General features: G+C 38.4%; 1 protein-coding gene across 6 annotated transcripts in view; it reads left to right on the top strand.

The window, feature by feature from the left end:
- The first annotated feature begins 12,553 nt into the window (after positions 1–12,553).
- Positions 12,554–22,753, top strand: part of ube2f (ubiquitin-conjugating enzyme E2F (putative)) — a 47,320-nt gene continuing 37,120 nt past the window's right edge. Inside the window, exons 1-3 of one of the 6 annotated variants that reach the window (XM_067516073.1) lie at positions 13,288–13,528; positions 14,233–14,626; positions 16,969–17,140. In XM_067516073.1, coding sequence (XP_067372174.1) covers positions 17,026–17,140 — 115 coding nt within the window. In that variant the 5' untranslated portion in view covers positions 13,288–13,528; positions 14,233–14,626; positions 16,969–17,025. Of the gene's footprint in view, positions 12,889–13,287; positions 13,529–14,232; positions 14,627–16,968; positions 17,141–22,753 lie in introns of those variants that run through there. The other 5 variants (XM_067516072.1, XM_067516071.1, XM_067516075.1 and 2 more) reach the window with 5 other exon arrangements.

The following is a 22,753-nucleotide window of genomic DNA, read 5'->3' as shown; positions in this document are numbered from 1 at the left end:
AGTGACACTTACTGACACTTACTAACAGACCGACAGAGGCTTGGTGTGTCACAGCCCTTTGTCTTATCTGTAACTGCTTATTATTTCTTAGAGAATTAACAGAAAGACTATGTAACTATTTACAAACCCCAGTCTCTTTTTCAGATTGAGTTCCCAGCTGTCACAAGAAGTCATGCTGGAGATGGTAATGTAGCATCACATGACCTTCGCACTGATTTCTCAACTTCAGTGTTAGTACCGTAAACCAGTGAATACCACAGAGCTTTTCCTTCTTTGGTGTGTGAACTCAGGGGAAACATAAGAGGAAGTGGTCATCCAAATCAAACTGAAAGGAGCACACACACATACGAACACAGTGCCTGTGACTGGGTCAACTTTTCTCCGAAGTGTCACTTGATCCACGTGTGAATGCATTGTTAACATATATGGACATTATACATTAGCCCATTTAAACTCTTCAGGGAGCCTGTAGTACCAATATAAAATCTGCATTAGATAATAAACCAGTTCTGCCCTTTGTGTGGGCGGGACCCAAATTTGTACTGTTTCCTTCATTGTTACCACAACACATTTTAATGCTTTTGTCAATAATTTATACGGACCTAAAACACAAAATGAAACACACTGTATGTTATTATTTGAGGCTAGATGAGAAATGGAAGTTAACCAAAATGAGGAGAAATGCAAAACGAAGGCTTTGACAGACATTTTCATGTTGAGGCCACTATTTTCTTAATTAGCAAGTTATATTTAACTTGGCTTATGCAATATAGAGTAATACCTAATTCCATACAGTAGTGACACAGATACTTTTCTAGCTGTCTTTAGCCTCATTAGCATCAGAACCCCAGAGACACAAGGGTTAAATTGAAAGGTCAAAATCAATAGTGGGTTACACAACTCGTGGAGCTTCAGATGCTATGAAATTTAATAGCCAGAAATGGTTGCTCAGGGTTGGGGAGGATCTTTGTGATTCTTAGAGAAGTGGACTTCACTCATACTGGTTTGCTGGTTGAACCGAGACTTCATCAATACATAGGGTTTAGCTAATAAAGAGATGAGAAAGTTAATATTATTTTACGTTAAACTGAATTTGAATTTGACTGATCCTCCTCAGCAAAGCAATACACAGTACATTTTTAAATAATAGGCTAAATATAGCTCAGCCTACAGTTTCTACAAACTTTTGCTTGAGCATCATGAGTTGCCCAACATCCTAAGTAGTTGATTTGTAATACTCTGGAAAAGACTGGCCGGCCTGATATAGACTGCAGTAGAACATGATTCACATCCTGCTTTTCAGACTATGACACATGATGTTATGATTACGGAGGTGTGAGATAAAACTGCTGTTCAACAAGGGATGAAAGAATCATTTAGTCAAAAAGGAAGTAGGACAGTCATAGGGGGATGTTTTCTCATGTCGAACAGGAGTTTTACTCTTTTCCTGTTTCATATTGTCTAGGGTTTCAGCTCTGGGAGACTGACGTGAAGTCTTCTTCCTTCTGCTTATTAAAATGAATAAATATAACAATTAATAAAGATTTCAAGTCATTTGGAAGTCAACAGTCCCATCTGACCCTCTGTCACCCAAGTTCACTCTCAGGCCGAAAAGACACATTAGTCAGCAAGAAGACACAGGTCTTCATATAATATATATATACATTCTACAATGTTAAAAAATGTTGCAAATGTTTCCTGTGATGAATAAACTCAGTCCAGGAAAATGGGATGTTTTGAATTCTGCTTAGTCATTTTCTTGATTGTCAGGATGTGCTGATTCAGCTTTTCAGGTTTTAGAATTCAACAGAAGTTTGACTCTGGCTGTTTGTCAGGGATTTACTTGAAATGTTCATTGAAGAACATTGCAGACGACAACTATTATTAAATATGATTAATTATTATCATTAATCACCACACTTTCGAGATTTACAAGATTGTACTGTTGGTTTTTGGTTGTACAGGGGCATATTTTCAGTACACGAGGTTGATTGATTGAAGGTGTGAAGAATCAAAAAGACGTAGAGCTTTGTGTTTTTGGTGTTTCTCCTAATTTTAGAAAAGAAACAGAATCTTAGGTAAAACAACTTGTTGACCAGGGTTGTACGTCTGTTAATGTACCGGTCTATCAAACCATATTTGCCACATGAATGTGAGGCTTAGCCCTTCTGCTGTTATGACAGATGGACAGTCACACTGAGACAGAGTCACACTGTCCTCTTTCTGGTAACACAACAAACATTTAGTACTTCAACAATTCACTTCTGCCAAAGAGCCAAAACAAACACCTGTTTCTAGACCCAGTCAGAAGTCAGCATGGAGGAAGCAAAATCAGTGAAAATTGTCTTCAGTATCACAAGGAAACAAACATCAAGCCATCATCAGCTGTAGGATTCAGTACTGCTCTGCTGGTTTTATTACTCAGTGTTTCCTGTTGGATGATGTGACTTATGATGATGATGTGATGTGACTGTACCACTTACTTATTCATATTTTGTATATTTTATTGATAATATTCAGATCGTATTTATATTATAAATCATCATGTTCTAGTAATACTGTAATATCGTGTCCTTAACTATATTTTGAATAATACATTTTATTTGATGAATATAAAATGTATGTTTAGTTCAGTTTTAAATCTATACATGCTGTGATCAGCTGATATAAATGTTCTGCACTTATACAGCGCTTTCTACCTATTGGCACTCAAAGCACTTTACACTGCTTCTTATTCACCCATTCGCACTCACAATCACACACACACACTCACACACTAATGACAGCGCTGCTTTGCAGGAGCCAAAAACTGCGAGATTGTTGGATGACCGCTCTACTATCCTGCGCCACTGTCGCCCCCTTGGTCATTCTCTGAGATCCACACCATCCCAGACTATGTTCAGGTGGAGGAACTGAGGCTACGATCTAGACTGGTTGCTGAGGACATTCAGACTGGCTTGAAAGATCCCCAAAACCCTGTCCTACTATAAAACCGGAATGACCCCAACCCTTTCCTACTCTCTGCCTCGAGAGTATTTCCTAAAACGTGGAGGTTGAAGTTGAAGTGGATGTGCATTAGTCATGTCATTCATCCCTGACACAATAGGACTAATTTGACCTTACTGTTAAACTAAACAGGGAGGTCAAAGTTCAACTAGTGACAGTGTAGCAGCTTCTGAAGAATGGCTGAACCAACTCACACCTGATGCACAGCACTTTGCAGACTAACTGAAATTGTGTCGCAAGTCAACGGAACAATAACATCACTGCCTGATTTAGCTGTGCAAAGCTTTCATCAGTGTATTAAAAGTTCAGTGACATTACATTTGCAGCTCGGTGTTTATGAGGTGATAAAAAATCTCAAACAGATTCACAGTTCAGGTGCTGTGATAATGTTGCCACCTGCAGGACACTTCCAGCTGCTGAAGCGTTTATACAATTTGACGCACTGGATGCCTCAGGTTAAAGAAAACATCAGTATTAACTATTAAATGTAGTACTGTTGATGTATTTTATGTACATTATACGCATTTTTCCCCTCTGAGATGTCACACATGATGGTGTGATAAGTTTATGTTTGAAAGGTAAATTTTAAAAAGGGAAGTCTGCACTTGTTTATAAGTCAAAAATCATTTATACATTTTCTTTATTAAATAACCTTTTATTTTTCCCACAGATTCTAAACATCATAGACATATTTATGAGCCATGGTTTTTGAATTAATGACTGGAAAAGCACAGAATTCTGATGTCACACAAAGATGTCCATTATAATCATAGTTAGTATAATTTACATCAAACACTTTTTGGTACTAGAAAGATCATACCTATAGTACATACAGTCTCGATCTATTGTTCCTTCTCTCCATCTCTGTAATGTACTGACACATTAGCGGATTAATGTTTTCACTAAATTAATAATCTGTTAAAGTACACAGAGTATTTTTATGAGTATCATAGATCAATATAGTAATACATTTGAATACTGTGTTAATATGTTTTCTGTGATTAATCAATGTGATTTTACTTGCGGTTAGTTTCACAAATCAACACTAGAGGGAGACATTTGATTAACAATCTGCAAACATTCTTCATGTGACTGGTTTGAAGCCTTTGCACTAACGATCCAATCATCTCATTCTCTGACATACGCACTATGATTCAATACATGCAAACTAAAAAGCTATTGAATATCATATGACATATCAGGACCCCTGCGGAGTCGTCGACTGTCCCTTTTGTTGGTAGTGAGACACAGAGACAGAGTCTGATCCTTTCAGGCAAAGAATGTGACTCATCTTTGTGAGACATCTTCAGGCTTGAAAGTTTCTCAGCAAGCCAAGTCATTTGAAAGTTATTCTGCTCCTTCCTTTCTTCAGGCTGTCCTTCAGGGTCCTCTGATTCTTGTCATTTTCAGACACCTGACAGGCAGGTCTGTGGCAGCATTAACCCCAGTGGTCAGAGTGTTGCCACGAGCTGCCTGCACCTACTTTCAGTCAATAACTTCCCGTGCTATATCAAAGCAGTCCGTATGGGCATTTATTAATATGATGCATAAATATGCGTAAGTGTAATGCACAAGCACAAACAAAACACCATTACATGATCACTGTATTTAGAAGAAAGTCCCTTTACCAAATCATTTTTAAATAAACCCTAAAAGCGTTTTTTCCCTGTGTTGAAGAGATAAAATCCTGAGAATTAATTTGAAATCACCACACAGTCTATCTGATTCTTGCTTGGCTGAGAGAATTAACTTCACCATATTTTATTTGCTGTGTTTTTCCCTCTTTTTGGCTATTTAGAAACCAATTTAAAGAAACCAGCAGCAATGTCTTATACATTTGGGCCTGGATTTTGCACTCCCATCCAGCCTCACATTAATCTAATTGATCTGTTTGTGCCCTATGAGTTTTGCCTTGCTTAGCACAAATGCTCCAGAAAAATCACTTGGTATGGCATTTACATTGATTTCTTTTATTGGGTCTTCTCAGTAAAAATTGCTATAATCAAGTTTTATAATATCAGTGTGACAATAAAATAAAAAAAAAAAACTGAACAGCTCCTCCCAGATTTACAGTGCTGTGTTCTCATTTTCAGCTTTTTTTTTTTTTTCTATTTTGTTTCCCATCTGTCCAACCCTCAAATTTATCGTTTTGGTTCCACTCTCATAGCATGAATTTTAGTTGCAGCAGACAACAATAAAAAAAGTCAGAGCCCACCCCCTGCTCAGCACCAAACAACAGGCACAGTTAGTGATGAGCATTTAGCTCCAATACCGGTGTTTTGCTCATCATGAAAAGGAAGTGAATAATATTGGCCCCTAATATCTGCTAATGTTGCTCTGTAACTGTTGGGTGTATAAGTGAGCAACAACTTTGCCTTTTTAACCTCTCATATTCATGATGGTGGAGCACGCTGCCTCTCTCAGCTTCACTCAAAATGTTCAAAAAGTTGTTGAAGCGGATTTAACATCCTGTGCTTGTCCCAATGACTCTTTATTGGAGTCGGTCTTGTTTGTGATGTCTGTCATGCTCAGTGTGCACTAATGGAAGCCTCTAGTTTTCTCACATCTGCTTCTTTCTTTTCCTACAGTGGAAATGCTCTCTGCTTGCTCTTTCCAACACAGGAAATTGTGTTGTCACAGAACATAGCACTTTTTGTGTTTACCTTCTCACAATCATTGTAGGTACTCTTACCTGTGAGGTTCGGCATCTTTCATTGATTCTTTTCTTTTCTGCTGTTGGCCACTGGCAAGACTTGAGGCCATGGTCCGACTCTGTTTGACTGATGCACAGTTTCTGAGTGGGTGCGTTTGTATTGTCTACATCTGCAGCACAGGTTGTCAGATTTTGGCTTTTGGCCCTTAGCTATTTCAATTCCCAACGCTGCTCTGCTGTAAAGCCATCATACCACAGGAGTGGAAGTAGCTGGTAAAATAAACACTGGGACTGATACTGCAAACGGAAATATGTGTTTAAATGTGATTGTTCTCTTGACTTGCATGAAATGCCAAGAAGCAACTCCCGTGCCATTCTCGCCTTGATTGAAAAGAAAAAAGAAAGGAAAAATAACGTATAAAATTCTAGGGAAATGTTTAAATCATCAGCATATTAATCAGTATCTTTATTCTTACTATGTTATTTAGTGGTGAATAAAATAGTTTAGGTCCAGCTTTCCCCTCAGTTCCCTGCTAGATCCTCATCTCTCTCCCAGCCTGCACACTGAGGTCATGGTTTACCTGAGCCTAGCTATCCTGACTCCTGTGAATCGAACTCTGTTTCCCAGCAACTTTTGGTCTTAGGTTTGGCGTCTTTCTGTTTGTTTATCCCCTGAGTCTTTTCCGAGTGTTAGTTTGGTTTCCCCCGTTCGTAGCTTAGCTTCAGCGGGTTGCGCTTTTGTCTGAGGGTTCATTAGACGTGTGGCGTCTTTGTTTGTAGCTCAGTATTTTTTGGCACCTGTCGTGCTTTTCTTTGTACCCTCCTGTTAGGAGCGAATTCCTGTTTATTATTGATTATTTTACAATAAACTTGGTCATTAGTTCAATCCCTCGCTCAGTCTCTTCACTTGGGTCCACCTTAGTGCTAAATTGTTACAGTCACAGATTTACATGAAACACTGATCATCACCCTTTATAGGCTTCTTCACATTTCTAAACTATATAGACCTTGTGGCTTATTCAGGAGTCACCACTGAGATTAACAAACAAATCTACACAAAGCACTTGTGCTTGAATTAAACAAAGATGACTCATTTACATCCTGATTTGTAGAAGTCACAGGAAAAGTGGTCTGTTTAGTGTGTGAGTGTGTGACAGGAGAAAGAGGGCTCTATGTTTATATCACTGATGCCAGACTGACAAAGTAATTCACACTCTCAGCATCCTCTCTCATTCAGTTTAAATAGCACAGATGGGCTTGGACTGACTTCAAACCAAGTGAGCTGTTCTGTCAGTGAGGATGTCTGCTGGTTATGCTGTGCAGATTTTTCCATCTCCTGTGTGAAACTGTGTGAAAAACACCGCTCACTCACTGCGTCTCACTTTATGCAGTTTTTACATTAACAAAGTGATTATTTGATTGCTTTTCTATAAAAATGTATTTATCATCACTGTTTATAATGTAAAATGTTACAAGATAGGGGGTGATCCTCCCATGAGTCAATGCATGAGTCACCTTGTGATATAGGCTTTTCATGAGCCCGTACTGGCAAACATTGTACATTACGTCAGCTTTTCTCTTGCCTGAGGACACTGAGACCAAGTGTTGCCATAAGCGTCTACTGTGTCAGTGTGCATTTATTGGAAAAACATAATCTTACCTCTTATGTGTGCTATTTCTGAGCCTCATCTTAGCAATTTAGTATTGTTCTGGGGGACTGAGAGAAGAATAAATGTCTGGAGCTATTTGTCTGAATGCTGTTCTGTGATGTTTTCGCAAAGGCTGTACATTTTTCGGACCTAACAAATGGCTAAATGTTAATCTGCAGTGCTAAACAGCAACCTATGAAGAAGCAACTGCTGGAGTCAAACTTAAAGTACCCCCTTAGTGATTTTGAACTTTGGGACATTTGGTTTCAGTTTGGGTAGAAAATGTACTGTACATAAATTCCGTCAAACTTCCCTGTAATCAAAACCTCTCTCTCCATTTAGCTGAAAAATGCCTCCAGATGACATCAAGTGAAAGAACCCTTCAGTTTAGATTATGTCATACTATGGCATCTGTCAGCATGGTCAAACCTGCTTTGCCAGAGCTCCCATAGATGACAATGATAAAAAAACTCCTCCGGGTGATGTCAACTGGAGGAGTTTTTCAGCTAGAGGCAGAGAAATATTTTATTATAAGGCAGTCAGAGGGAAGTTAAGAAGCATTAATGTACATTTATACCCTAAACTAAAGCCATAGAAAGCAAGATGACTATTGGTGAAGTCGCCCTTTAAACCAAATTTAATTTAAATTGTAATTAGTTATTGGCATAAATTATTAGGCCACAATCTAATATTAGATCATGTCATCTGCTCCCACATTAGTAACATTTTTCCTGTGTATTTCAAATAGTCTCTTATTGCAACAGTCTAGCAGAAGAAAAACAGGCGTACAGTATAAATGAGGATTTGTATTGTTGTGACATGCATTATTCATGTTCTTTTACAGATGTTTTTCTCTTAAAGAGAGTTGACACTACACTCATATCTGGGTCATGTGGTCCAGCACAGAGCACAAAGCCCCCAGTGTAACACTTTGTTTGTACATGGTTAAGATTAGAACCTCTGGGGCTGCTGTCACTGCCGCTGCACTCACAGTCACAGTGGGATCCACAATGACAGCCGGAGAAAATACATTGATGCGTTTTTCTAATGAAAAATTTAAAAATCTGAAATGTATTGGGTATTTGTATTAGATGTGTGGAACATTAAAAAAAAAAAAAAAAACAAATGCTGCTTTTCCATGTTTAGTTCTGACTATGGAGACAGTCAGCAAACCTGTCTCATTGGATCTGAGAGGTCTGGATGGTTGAGCTGAGCAGCAGATCAGAAATGTGTTCAGTTCAACCCCAAAGCATTTACTTCTTCATGAACACAAAAACAAGAGGAGATTTTTAAAAACAGTTCTTAGACACACAGGAAGCTCGTATTTAGATCTGACAACCAAAGTGATGTGCTCCACTTTCCCTAAGTCAGTATTAAATCAACTGATCTGACAAGATACTGTTAGTTAAGCCAAGTGAAGACACACACCATAAACACTCCTTTGATTATATCTATTGCTATTATTAGTAATAGCGGACTTGTTCCAGATATTTTAGTATGAATGTTATAACAGGCATCACATCTAAAATCAATGGATCAATTTTAGATTCCTGACTGTGTTGGAAATTGGTTGACTGAATTAAATTGTGCCACTCTAATTCAGTAGGTTTTAAGTGGACTCACAGCATGTGCTATGTGGAATTTTGGTTAAATTTAGTCCAATTCACTGCAGGATGTAGTGGACAAAAGCTCTGGGGATTGTTAGCATTTAAACAGTAGCAAAAAACATCATGTTTTTGTCATTGGTGTCAAAAAAGAACTGTCCTTCATTTCCCGATTCACTCACTATAGACAAAAAAAATGAATACTGGACATATTTATTCAGCTTCTTTATTCATGTTTTACATTTATTTTCATTATGCGCTTTTTTTTATTTTTTATTTTTTACTTTTATCATGTTGGAGTAATAGCATCAACCACATTTGTAATTTTAAAACCCAAAAATCTGCAAGATCAATTTGAGACCCAAGGAACAGTGAGTATTAGAGATAAATCCTGAATTCATCTGTTCAATTCTGTTTTCACTGGTGTATTTTCATTTGTGTGCATAGTCCTGTCAAACAAAGCACAGCTACGTCACCACAACCATAGTAATGTTAAGGCCCTTGGATGTGAACACATTCACTGTTTACTGGAATTCAACTGCATTCATATGCATTCATTATCCCGCTAGGGGTCGCAGGGTACCGAAGCCTATCCCAGCAGAGATTCAAATCTGCTTTCTACCTGTGTGGATTGGGATCAAGATCTTTTTTGCCAGAAAGAACTGAGGACGAGTTACATGCAAATATACCTACACTGCATGCAAATGACATTAATACATACTTTATTCAGAAGATAAAAACATGCAATTATCCACCCAAATAAACACACGTACACAAAAAACTAAGGTTTGGGGCAGTAATTAGGTCTACCCTGAAAAAACGTTTGGCTCCCCACAACAAATTAAATGAATCAATATGGTGGATTCCCCTCAGGTTGCAGGTTGCATTGAGCAATGTCTGCTTAACCTCATGATCCCTCTGGTGACTAGCAGAGGGTCACTAAGAAATCATCAGCTTCCACTTTGTTTAGGCATTTAAACAGTTCAGTTAAATCCTGCTTTAGTACTTTCTGTTAATCAGTCTCCCATGTCTAAGCTAAAAATTGCCATCTCCACTTCTCCCTCATTTGAGATTCCTAATTGTTTCAACCTGTTTTCCAGTTGTAATGTCACGTCCGTGTTTATGTCCATCAGATGTCCAGAGTCGAAGCTGGTTGAACATTTCTTTCTCAAAGCACAGTTTACATCAAGAGAAGAACAGTAGCCACAAATGGGTTTAAATGTCAATATTAGTATAATGATAAAACATCTGAAGTCATTTGAAAGTCTTTTGATGGACAAAACTTTAGGTTGACCTCTTCTGATAAACAGTGACTTAACCCCAGTAATTGAAGAGAGATGGAAATGAAAGTGGGTAGACAGCTTAAGGCTTTCAAGGCAAAGCAGACCCTGGGACTGGAGACAAATCCTAATATTTCTGTACCTGACAGAACTTTTTATTTTTTTTGATTTCTTTGGCTGAACATTTTCCAAGTCACTGTTGGGCTAAAGACATCAAAGTTGACAGAAGCTAATTAAATGTTTCTTTTTTTCATGAACCAAAAAGATAAACAGAAGTCTGATATTCCTTAAAGTGGATCTTCTGTCAGTTAATTGCCCCCTCTGGGGAGAAAAACACAACAAACTTTTTAATCCTCCTTTCTACATTGTTGTTGAGCCCAAAGACAAATAATGACACATATATTTTGTTTCACAGTGGCTGTTCATTCTGTCCTCTGCCTTTTTTTTTTTTGGGCCTTAAAGATGTATTTATTCTTCTCAGTCTAAAATCCTTAATCCTATAAAGATTTCTGACCTGTTCTCTATCTTTTCATCTGCAGCCTCCTCGGCTCATACAGCTTTTTTATCATTGTTATTGTTTGGGTGGTAATCTGCATAAAGTTTTTTAATTTTTTAATTATTGCAGTGAAATAGTTTTGGGTAATACTTTATGGTAAGGGTACTTGAATTAGAAAAAAAAATTATGCACATCTACTGCTTTACATTTTTTCGGCGTTAATATTTGAAGACGTGTTTTTTTTTTCCATTTATGCTTCGAATTTGGGTAACAACCAGCAGAAATTAAACAGCCAATCGCAAAACCGTCTAGAATTGTTGAAAACCCATATCTTTTACCTTAGATTTTAATTAAATCTGTTTGTATTTGTTTTTGAATGCTTTATTCTTAGGTTAGGTGGAATTTTGTTGAATCGGAGAGCTGCTCCTTCTATAACATGGATAAATAACACAACTTATTATGGCAGGAAAATAAGTGTATTTAACATGCAGTGGTTTTCACACAGGCCGTACTCGCAATGCACATGTTTTTTTAAGCATTTTATTATAAATATTCAAAGTTAGTAGTAGATGCTACGGACAACTTTGGGGTTTTGCCCAGGGTCACTTTAGCATGTAGCCAAGAGGACTGGGAGTCAAACCACTGACCCTGTGGTACGGGGGCGACCGCTGTATCAACTGACCTATAGCCAGGAACTATAGTCACTTCATTCAAAAGTAAAACCAAGACACTGAAATGCAGATTATTACCTCAGACTCTGTTTTTGTGTAAATTGTTGATTGAAATTATTCATATATGTAATTTCAATATTGTGCAACCATAACTCATGCTTCATGGTATTTATCTGTGTGAAAGAAGGAGCATCTCTTTAACACTCTATTAGTAAGGCCACACACCATGAAGCCATGAAAAAGTAATGCTTTGTGTGATTGGTCTCTTTTTTATCCTTCACCCTTTGATGATCCATCAACATTTTGATTAAACATCAACAATAATTCCTTGAGACTTTACTTAATGTATTCTTATTGCATTAACACATGCATGACATGGTTGCTGAGCAACTCTTAATGTCTTGATAGTTCATGTAGTATTACATACATAAAATCATGCAAGAATGAAGCCAATTACTGCATTCTTTCCATAAAGAGTTTGAAAGTTTTCAGAATTTGGATGTTCCTCATCTGTTATGTTGCTACACTTACAGCACTTTACGCTTCACCTTTACTCGAGATTCACTGAATAACAAAAGTTGTGTGTGAAACACACTGTGTGATGAGAAGCAAGTGAACACAACAATGTCACAGGGGCAAAATCTTTTGCCGCATGAGCATTGCTGAGCCTGATGGCCAACAGCTGTCTAAACAGATGTAGATGAAATACAACAGAATCATCTGCTCCAAGATTAATAGACGGTTCTTTTAAAAAACCTTGCTTGAACCAGACAGGTCAGTCAACAATATGTTCTTGTTTACAGTGACAACCCCCCCCCCCCCTTGCCTCAGGTCTGGCTGGCTGATTGAATCACAGTTTTGTGCAGATACTTTAGGGAGAATTGGGTTGCTTCCAAGAAACGAATGAACTGTTCTGTCAAACAGTGAACCACAGTTTTCCATTTTGCAGATTATATATTTTTTCAAGTCATATGTGTGATTGTGGTGGAAAGGTTTATCCCTCCTTTAATTGTTGTAGAAGAGTTAATCTTTATTCTCATTGAGCACATATGCATATTGCACATAAATTTCTCTGCATTTAACCCATCACCCTGGGGGGGGAGCAGAGGGCAGCCATGGGGGGCACCCTGGGAGCTGGAGCTCAGGGTCTTGCTCAGGGACAAATGCACTCATATTTCATTTTCTTCAATTCATTTGGATGCAGGTTCGCTAGTGATGGGAGTTCTGGCCTTTTCAAAGATTTGGTTCCCTTAAAAGAGTAGTCTCTTAGGGCTCCAAAATGGCTTCCAATGAGCCAATGGGGCTTTTCTCTGCGTTCGATCTGGTTTGTTTTCTCTGTGGTTGCTGTGGAAAGTGGAGTGTGTAGCTATAAAGGTACACAGTTTTTTACCACATTCTGTGAAATTATTTTGAGAAACGTTTTCTGTGGAATTACTTTATCTGCTTAAGATGAACATGGAACTCAAAAAATTTCCAGCGCGTCATACACCGATCTCTGCAAGGGATAATATTTGGACCACCGGACATGAGTAAGCTTTCCTCTATACCTTATTTTGTTTGTGTTTTTATTTTTAAAAACAGTTACTTTTCTGTAACATGTTAATCAACCCTTTAAATGAACAACTGAACCGCAAACAAATCAAATAAATATTTATTTACAACATCTCTTTCCCTCTTCCTTCTAACACATAATGGTATAATCCTAGTCTGTAACTAACAAATATGCTGGCATAAGAATTTTTTTTCTGTCTTGTGCAATGTTAAAAATTTTCAGTGAGGTTTCCCTGGGATAATTTAAACTTTTTAACAGTTGGGAATAACTACAATAAATACTGATATCAGTGTATGCTAATAACTCGAGCATACCAGAACCGTCCACAACTTGTCTACTGCTCTGCGGAACTGTTTACCCGCTTCCGTGTCTACACGGACGACAATAACGAACGGCATTTTCTGCACTTCCGTTGCCCATGACAGCGGAGCGAAGTTCTGACAGCTGATTCTCCAAGCAGTTTTAATCCACTTCAGGCCTCTAAAACCCCCGTTTTTGAAGGCATTTCCAGTCGGGCTTGCGTGCTACAATTTTCGTCTGGAGTTGTTGACAGCACCTTGAATTGAGGAGGGCAGCTGATTATGGTGTAGCACGAAGCGCTAGCTCTGAGACAGCAGGTAAAAAAAACAAAAAAACAAAAAAAAAACGTCTAGATAATACAAACGAGTACTGGCTAGCATGGACCTTTTAACAACTTGCATTCTACCTCTTAAACATAGTGACTCTTTTCATTCATGCACCCACACGCGTGAGAAGTAATGTTAACCGTCAGCTGAGAATGGTTTTAAGCCTGGACCTTGTGTCTAGCTAGCTGTAATAAGCAGTGTAGGCGGTTTGTTATTACGCCAAGTTAACGACCTAACGATCACGCTGCTGTTGTCATGCTTAATTAACTCTTAAATGTGTTTACTTTGGTGTTAACGTTCATCCTAAACTCGTTTCACCCCCTGTCAGTGCTACGAGGCGTCATAACTTGTTGGCTACGCACTCGTCTGTGCTTTCAGTATCATACTAAGTTAGTTTGACTCATTTGGCTATTGTAAACCGTGAGTAACAGTCACCATTTTGGCTGACCAGTTGAACTTAATTCTTGTCCTATTATTATTATAGTAAGCTTGGTAATATGCCTAAAATACTGTGAAAAGATTTAAGCTAACATTATGAGTGCATGAAGGACATACTCCACAGGTGAGGAAAAAAACGAATCTTTCATAAAGTTCTTAGCATAAACCTGTGTGTCACCCTATATGTAGGCCTATGTGTTTTCTCCGCCACTTCTATTGTCTGACTATGATGCATGGCCCTGTCTATACCCCTGCAGCTATTTGATGATCATCCAGGTGGTCAGTGAGCAATGCCAGGCATGACTGACAGCTGAGACATTGGGGCATGGAGTCAGACTCGGTGGCACACATTTTCAGGGCCGAGTGATACCTGATAGCTAAACCCTCAGCTACTGCTGCTCCCTAAATGAACCTAGGCTGCACACTAGGTGTGAAGAGATGCCAGTGAACTACTTGCTTAGAGAGCTTATAGGGGGCTCCAGTTCATGGAGTGATTGGTGATTGCAGCCACTCACCTTCTCAGCTGACTGAATGATGCTGTACATTGCTCTTATCCTTGGAAGTGGAGGCAATAAACCAAACGATGATGGCACAGGTCTGTGCGGATCCAGTAATGGCAGCATAGAAGTGCACCATTACTGACTTTGGCAGGTTGGTTACTCAGCTCTCTTAGGAATTACCTCATTTGCTACTCCTTCTTTGTTAGGCAGTTGATGTTGTGCTCCCATTGAAGGTCCTGGGTGATTGTGGTGCCCAGAAAGCAGGAGGACTCCACAGTGTTCACTGGGAAGCCACAGACCGGTGGATTGAGATGCAGCTGTTGGTGTACGTGTGAACCGAATGGGGAACCCTTGTAGGGAGCTAGTGCCGACTAAGAGGGTTGGAAACATGTTGGCCTAGCTTAATTAATTGCTTCCTGTCAATCAGGAATTCTGTGATCCACCTACAAGTGGAGACAGAGACAGTCTGTCTGTCAGACAGAGACAGACTCTAAATTTGTGTTTCGAACTCTGTTTATAGGTGGATGTTAGGCTTTACCAGTACTCATGCATTAACGTAAACTGCTCCAAGTGATGTGTGTGTGTGTGTGTGTGTGTGTGTGTGTGTGTGTGTGTGTGTGTGTGTGTGTATATATATTCATTTTTTACAATAACATTTACTGAGTTGCCATAGTAGTTGCTTATTGTTTAGCTATTGTATTTTGTTTGTGTGTGTTTTTTTAATAAAAGGCATTGCTCCTAACTTGATCTGTGGTAGAGGTACTGTGTTATAGAATGTGTGTAAAACACTTTGAATTCTATTCTTTTAAAAAACAAAAGTTATCTCCCAAAGTATCCTCAACAAAACAGGGGGCAAGCAAAAACACTTCACTTGCTGTGGCTTTGCCTAATGGTGTTTTATAAGAACACATGTAGAGAGATAAATGCAGATTAAGAAAAACCTTTTACAGACGCTGTATACATTATTGATACATTTTCTTTTCTTTACATTTCTAGTGGTGATTATCTGCTTGGTATTGTCTAATTTTATAAATGCATTAAATTTAATTTACTATGTAGCCCAGTATCACAAATCCAAAACTAACCTTGAGAGGGTTATAAGGCAACCTCTGTTTTTATATATTCAAATTAGATAAACAACAATACATTTGTACAAGCAACAACTCAAAGCAAGCAAACAAAAATGCAGCAAATTACAACAGAGGCACATGTTCTGTCAGGCACTTTGCTAGTGCATAGCAGTAACAGTAACAAGAATATGTGTTTACAAAGAGAAGATGGTTTCCATCTCTGAATTTTACAGTGTCATGCCATAGATAATGGCTTCCAGGTGCACCACCATTAATAGAAAAGTTGGCAGAAGTATGAAGTTGAAATACTGCTTTGTCTTCCTACTACTTTGCTGTTGCAGTGAGTGTGTTGATGTGTGTAGCAATGCACAGATTTTTCTTCTTTGCAAGCTTTTTTTTGTCTGCCACATTCACTTTTCCCATAACAAAATTCATGTATCAGAGGTAAGATGGCTTTTTTAAAAAACTCAATGTAGTTCAGAATAGTCTTATTAAAGCCAAATTCTTTGCGCTATCTGGCAGAGGCAGAGCACTTGCTCTTAAGTTAGCATTCTGCACAGGTAAATATGTAATCGAGTGGCTTGTCATTTCCTCTTTGTAGAACCTGAACCATTAATGTATAATTGTAATGTATAATTCCCTGGAATAACTTCATTTCTCTTAATGTAAGCTTGAGTTGTTCCTGGATGTTGATAGCAGATGGTAATTCTGCTCTTTTGTCTTTTACTGGATATTGTTTTTTCCTGCTGCAGACAAAAGGCTTTTGTGTAAAGATGAGTTCCAGGGCACAGTGTTATTAATTACCTCAGTTTACTGTATAATCTCATCTAATCAGAGTATACAGTAAGACTTAACACTGTTACACAACTCGCAGCCCCACAACTCTTTCAACAGTAGGAAGTCCAATTGCAGTTGGCTCCTCTAATCAATGTCAAGCTTGTTATTAGTCCACTGTAATTAAGGAGTATTATAGTAGACAGTTTACTGACATTGGAGGTGTAGAAAGGCAAAGACTTGAACCCCATAATTTTTCTCTCACCTTTTTAACACTCAACAGAATCACAACCCTTTCTTACCTCTTTGGAGTGAGACGTGTACTGTACAGACCCTGATTATGTGTAGGATAAATAATCATTTTTTGAGATACTTGATGTAATTATACTCGATTGATTTAAAAAGATCTAAGCAGAACCAAGCTTTGGTCTTAGATATAATTTACCTCAGAAACTTCCTCTCTAACAGGTTTTATAATTTACATTTTTGGTAATTATTACTTGGTAACTACTAAATATTTGTGAAGATGCACTAATGAATTATAAAAATAAAGAAAACATATCCCTCATTTTATGTGCCTTACATGTACTCTATTCTGCATGAAGTTGAAATTGACTGAAATCCTCTTTATGTTCTGTGGCATTGTCAGGCATTTGAGCAGCAGTGCAGTGTGAGGCAGACTGAAGCAGATCAGAGCAGTGTAGCCATGCTTACTTTGGCCGGTAAGCTAAGGAGGGATGATGGAGGAAAGACGGGTCGTGCCTCTGGAGCGTCCGACTCCACCCACAGAGTCTCCATCAGGGACCGCCTTCTTACCAAAGGTACATGTGTCCTCTCCCAATTTGTCCATTTCTCCACTGAGCATGAGACTTTTTTTAAAACACAAAAGCACAACAAACTGGGGCTATTTGAGCAAAGGCTGAGTTCACGAGTAGGCCTGCACCCTTTTGTAAAAAAGTCAATTTGCTATTATTGTGAAAATAAAATAGGGTATCATGAGTCTACACTTATTACTAATAATTCTATGATTTGTAGTTCTCTACTCAAGCATCAAAACAACTTAATCCAAATGTACTTCTGATATGAGTTCAGCATGTAGAATGTACAGACTAAAAAATATTTAATGCTCTTTTGACGTATGAACTCCAGACAATGTCTGGAGAATAAGGTCCAGACATTGCCTTGAATTGTCGTTTAACACACATAACGCACAACGGGAGATTTTCCAAACCTCATGGAAAAAGCTTGATTTTAGTGAAGGGTGGTGCTTGTCTAGAGTCTATAGGAGGCACAACATGGAACAAAAATATGCTGTAGGAAACAATGTTTGTGTTTGTGCTGCACACATAAGCCGTGAGTCAGTTCACTCCTCATGCACAGGACTCTGAGCACCCAATGTTCATACGTATATACATATATGGCCAAAAATATCGGCACCTGTGCAATTCTGTCAGAAAATGCAACCCTTCTCTCAGAAAATTGTTCCAATTGCAAATGTTTTGGTGTATGTGCTTATTGTTTTTGTTTGCACTGGAACAACACAAAAACTGAGAAGAAAGTCAAACTTGATAAAAATTCACACAAAACTCAAAAATAGACTGAACAAAATTATTGGCACCTTGTCAAAATTGTAAGAAATAATTTGCTTTTCAAGCATGTGATGCTCCTGTAATTTGTATATAGACACACCTGTGGCAAGAAACAAGTGTGGCCAATATAGTAATCACACATGCAACCAGTTAAAATGACTCAACCTTTGTGTTGTGTGTTACACTGAGCATGGAGAAAAGAAAGAAGTGTAAACAGGTATCTGTGGATTTGAGAGAAGAAATTGTGGAAAAATATGCACAATCTCAAGGCTACTAGTCCATCTCCAGAGATCTTGATGTTCCTGTTTCCACTGTGCGTAATATCATCGAGAGGTTTACAGCCCATGGGACTGTAGCTAACCTCCCTGGACATGGACGGAAGAGCAAAATTAATGAAACATTACAACGAAGGATTATTTCAATGGTGGCTAAAGACCCCCGATTAACTTCCAAACAAATTCAAGCTGATCTGCAGACACAGGGTACAACAGTGTCAGCTCGCACTATCTGTCACCATCTGAATGAAAGGGGACACTATGTTAGGACACCCAGGACGACACCCAGGACGACACCACTGCTGACACAAAGGGATAAAAAAGTTTATCAGAAACTTAAGTGACAAAACCACAGTTCTTCTGGGAGAACGTACTGTGGACAGATGAGACAAAAGTAGAGTATTTGTGTAAAGGAGATCACGACACGGTTTACAGAAAAAGAAATGAGGCCTTCAAAGAAAAGATCACAGTCCCTACAGTCAAACGTGGTGGGGGTTCAAAGATGTTTTGAGGTTTCTTTGCTGCTCTGGCACAGGATGCTTTGACTGTGTGAGCAGTATCAGGAAATCTGATGATTACCAAAGAATTTAGGGGATGGGGCACAACATACTGGCCAGGGTCAGAAAGCTGCGTCTCTACCAGAGGTCATGGGTCTTCCAGCAGGAGAATGACCCGAAACACACTTCAGAAAGCACTCAGGAATGGTTACAAACAAAGCGCTGGAGAGTTCTGAAATGGCCAGCAATGAGTCCAGATCTGAATCCCATAGAACACCTGAGGAGAGATCTCAAAACAGCAGTTGAGAGAAGGCTTCCTTCAAATCTGAATGATCTGGAGCAGTTTGCAAAAGAAGAGTGGTCCAAAATATTCCAGTAGAGAGGTGGAAGAAACTCATTCATGGTTCCAGGAGGCGATTGATTTCAGTTATTTTTTCCAAAGGGGGTGCTACCAAATATAAAGTTAAGGGTGCCAATAATTTTGTCTCTGTTTTTTTGTGTTGTTCCACTGCAAACAAAAACAATAAGCACATACACCAAAACATTTACAATTGGAACAATTTTCTGAGAGAAGGGTAACATTTTCTGACAGAATTGCATGGGTGCCGATATCTTTTGCCATGATTGTGTGTGTGTGTCACACACGCACACACACATATATAATGTAAGATTTAGTAGTCTGATTACATACAATGATGTCAACCAGGTAACTACTTTAAATGTGTCGAGCAGTAATTTTGTCATTGTATTATCTACTCCTGCAGAATGATGCACATATTTATGCAAATACAGGTTCATTCAGGCAGATTTTCACTGTTATGTGTTGTGTTAAAGTTCTTATAACTTTGCAGTTTCTTAATCTATTCCTTTGTTTGGAGTTTAAAGCAATAAATAAGACGCATCAATGTATTGTAGACGACTTCTGCTTAGCAGGAAGTACGCAGCAACAGTAAATACTTGATTACTGATTGTGTAGGCCAAAATTGTTGTTTCCTGGTTATGTTGCTCTTTAAATCTAGCTTAATTTTTAACACTGGCACAGAGTAACTTTCAGTGATATTTATCTATTCTGTATGAATTGTTTCTGCTTCTCTTCCCCCACTGATGTTTATGCATTTGTTTTGTATCTCTATGTTGCTGTTGCTATGGTGAGATGCAGCTTCTAGACACCTGCCTCCACTCTCCTCCTTTACATTTCAGATTTGTCCTCATCATTCTCATTTCTTGTCATTCTTTTCACATTTGTCATTTTGAGTTTACACTGTGCCCATCATTGTGTTCGTCTGTACATCTAGGTTTCCACACATCTGTGAAATTTAGTTTATTGTTTTATGTGAGTGTTTGCGGGACAAGGCTGCAGCATTGTATTGTTTATAAAGTTGGGTGCACAAGCTTGTGTCTCCTTATTTTAAATTTTTTTTCAAAGTCAATATTTGTATAGTATATCTTATGTTATGTTAGTTATTTTAGGTTGACTTTGCATCCCTTATATGCTAATTCAGTGTAGTAGCAGAAAGCCTTCAGAAAGGACAGATTGTCCAATTGTCCAGTTGTTTGGACCTTGGTACACAAAGGAGAGCTACTGGAACTACTTTTGGTCTTTTGGTAGAATCTCCAAAATGGACAACATGTAGGTGACAGAGAAGAGTACTTGTCAAGTAAAGGCCAGTTGTTCGTCTCATTAGGAAAACTCCCCACTAACATAGAGGGAGCTGTCAAGTAGCTGACCCTGCGCTCTGACCTCCATGTAGAAGGGGAATACGTGAAACAACTTCAACGAGTATCCCCAGAGCACCTAATTATTACACTCTGCACATCTCTCATACATTTGTATGAAGGACAGTGGAAAATTCTTAGCACGACACATAAGAGCAACAACAAAGTGTCTCTAGGGGGACCAACACTCTTTTAATCTTCAGACAATGCTTTTTTATTAATAACCTAGTTTGCCATGTTGTAGCTTTCCCCTTAGCCCTCTTTTGTATTTGTTTGGGCGGAGGAAGAGATCACAAGTGTTAAACCAGCTCATACATCCATACAACTGATTTCTGATCGATCCACTACATTAAATCCATGTGGGCAATGATAATTTTATAGCTACACTGAACAAAGCAGAAAGACAGTAAGTTACTAGGGCTGAATGATATAGGAAAATGTAATTCTATGACGTAATTGCAGTTTTTGATCTATTATTTTTTTGTATTAACTAAAGTAGTAGTAACTCTTCTGTATTATTTAATGCCAACAAACTATAAATATAAATATATAAGCACATGGTCAAACATAGAGACACGGTTGAAAACATTACCTAGACAAACGTATTAATTCAGCCATTCTGTTCTTAAGTCTTCTTTTATATTTTTTTTCCCACAAATCTCTCCATTTTTAGCGCTCTCTGTCTCTCTCTACTCCCCACTCCCCCCCCATACAATGTACGGAATTTTCTAATGGGGGAGCATGCCCCTGGAGGTTCAGGGTCCATGTACTTTAGTCACCCAGAATCTTTTCTAAGACTCTTACCTTTTGGCAATGAACTTCAATAAATTATGTGTTTTGATCCAAAGGTTTCATAAACTTCGGCCACAGATGACTATCAGCTGATACATAGCTTGTTTGAGCCAAGGAACATTTGAAGGTTACACTAGAAGATGCTTTTTCATTCATTATTGCTGCACACAGCCCCTTGGACTTTTTTTTTTTTTAATGTCAGATTTTAAATATTTGCACGGTCAATTCCGAACAACACCTTCTGCTGCACATGCTCTCGTTTAAAACCTAAAAATATCCAAGCAGCTAATGTGACTTTACTGTTTGCTTTTGACATAAGTGTGGTGTCTTGCTCTTCAGCATCAAGGTTTGCTTCTGCTGAGGTCATTTTTATTACGGTTAGCAGCCCTGCTGTTAAACATTCTTTATCCATTCTCACTCACTTCCAGCACAGGTGAAGGAGAGCAGATGTTTGCATTTGAAGTCTGTGTGAAAAATCTGTGGTTGCTCATTTACGCTTTGTCAAATTCAGATTTCAATATTTAGATTAGAACATTAGGGAAGCTGAAAAGCTCTTCATCCAGTTTCTGGCAAGTGTGGATGTATTACCCTCCCTGAATAGAACACTTCTTGCTATGTTATTCAGTTTGGCTAGATGTCCAACTCTAGAGTTGAGTCTTGGAGGTTCCCAACTTCTTCCATTTCACAATTATTGATAGTGCTTCTTATTACACTCAGGGCTTTAGATATGGTACTTGTACTTCAAAATTTCTCTGATACCACACCCATTACTACGGTAACCTCCCCAATAGGTGGAGGTAAAAATTTGAAAAATGTCATTTACTGCTGCTTTAACATACTTGACGAGTAGAAAAGCAAAGCTGAATCCAAGTTCTGGCGGGCCGAACTGTTAAAATCCCAAATCTGTTTAAGATCTGCCACTTACCTAAAGCTGGTTTTGTTTCATAGTTATTTTACATGCATATTTCCATATTGACGTGGTCTGCGTTGTTGCACCTCTCCATCCAGAATCTCAGTGCTTTGTTCATCATTTTTCTTTTCTTTTTTCTATTTGTAAAACCCTGGTTGCTGCCATATTTCAAGAATTGCTTGATCTATGTACCCTAGCACGCCCAGTCTTTAGGTATGTGCTCCTTCCATAGTGTTAGACACTAGAAATCTGTGAATGTTAGTTGAAACAGTTTTTAAGAGTAAACTGTCCATACTTTGAAGGTCTTCAGGTGTGTCCCCACTACTATTTGGACCAGCAGCGTCTGTCAGTGACTCTCACTAGCTTATCTGTGCAATATTGATGAGTATTTTATTATACAACAACTCGTACTAAAAGCAAAACAGTTTAGTACTTATATCAGCACGTACTCAAATGTTTGTACTTGTACTTAGTCAAAAAAAAAAAGCAGTACTGAGACACATTTCAATGACAGTTGAAGCAAACTGGGTGCGCATGCACACAGTTTGGATGGCCACAGCAAAGGATCCTAAATACTTTTGTCATAAGTGAATTTTTAGCTGTTGATTTAAAAAAAAAATGTTTCAGTAACACATACAGTATCTGAAATGAAATG

Source organism: Channa argus, chromosome 9 (genome assembly GCF_033026475.1).
Source record: "Channa argus isolate prfri chromosome 9, Channa argus male v1.0, whole genome shotgun sequence".
NCBI lineage: Eukaryota > Metazoa > Chordata > Actinopteri > Anabantiformes > Channidae > Channa > Channa argus.
Note: the sequence above shows the minus strand (reverse complement) of the source record. Positions and strands in the feature narration are given on the sequence as shown.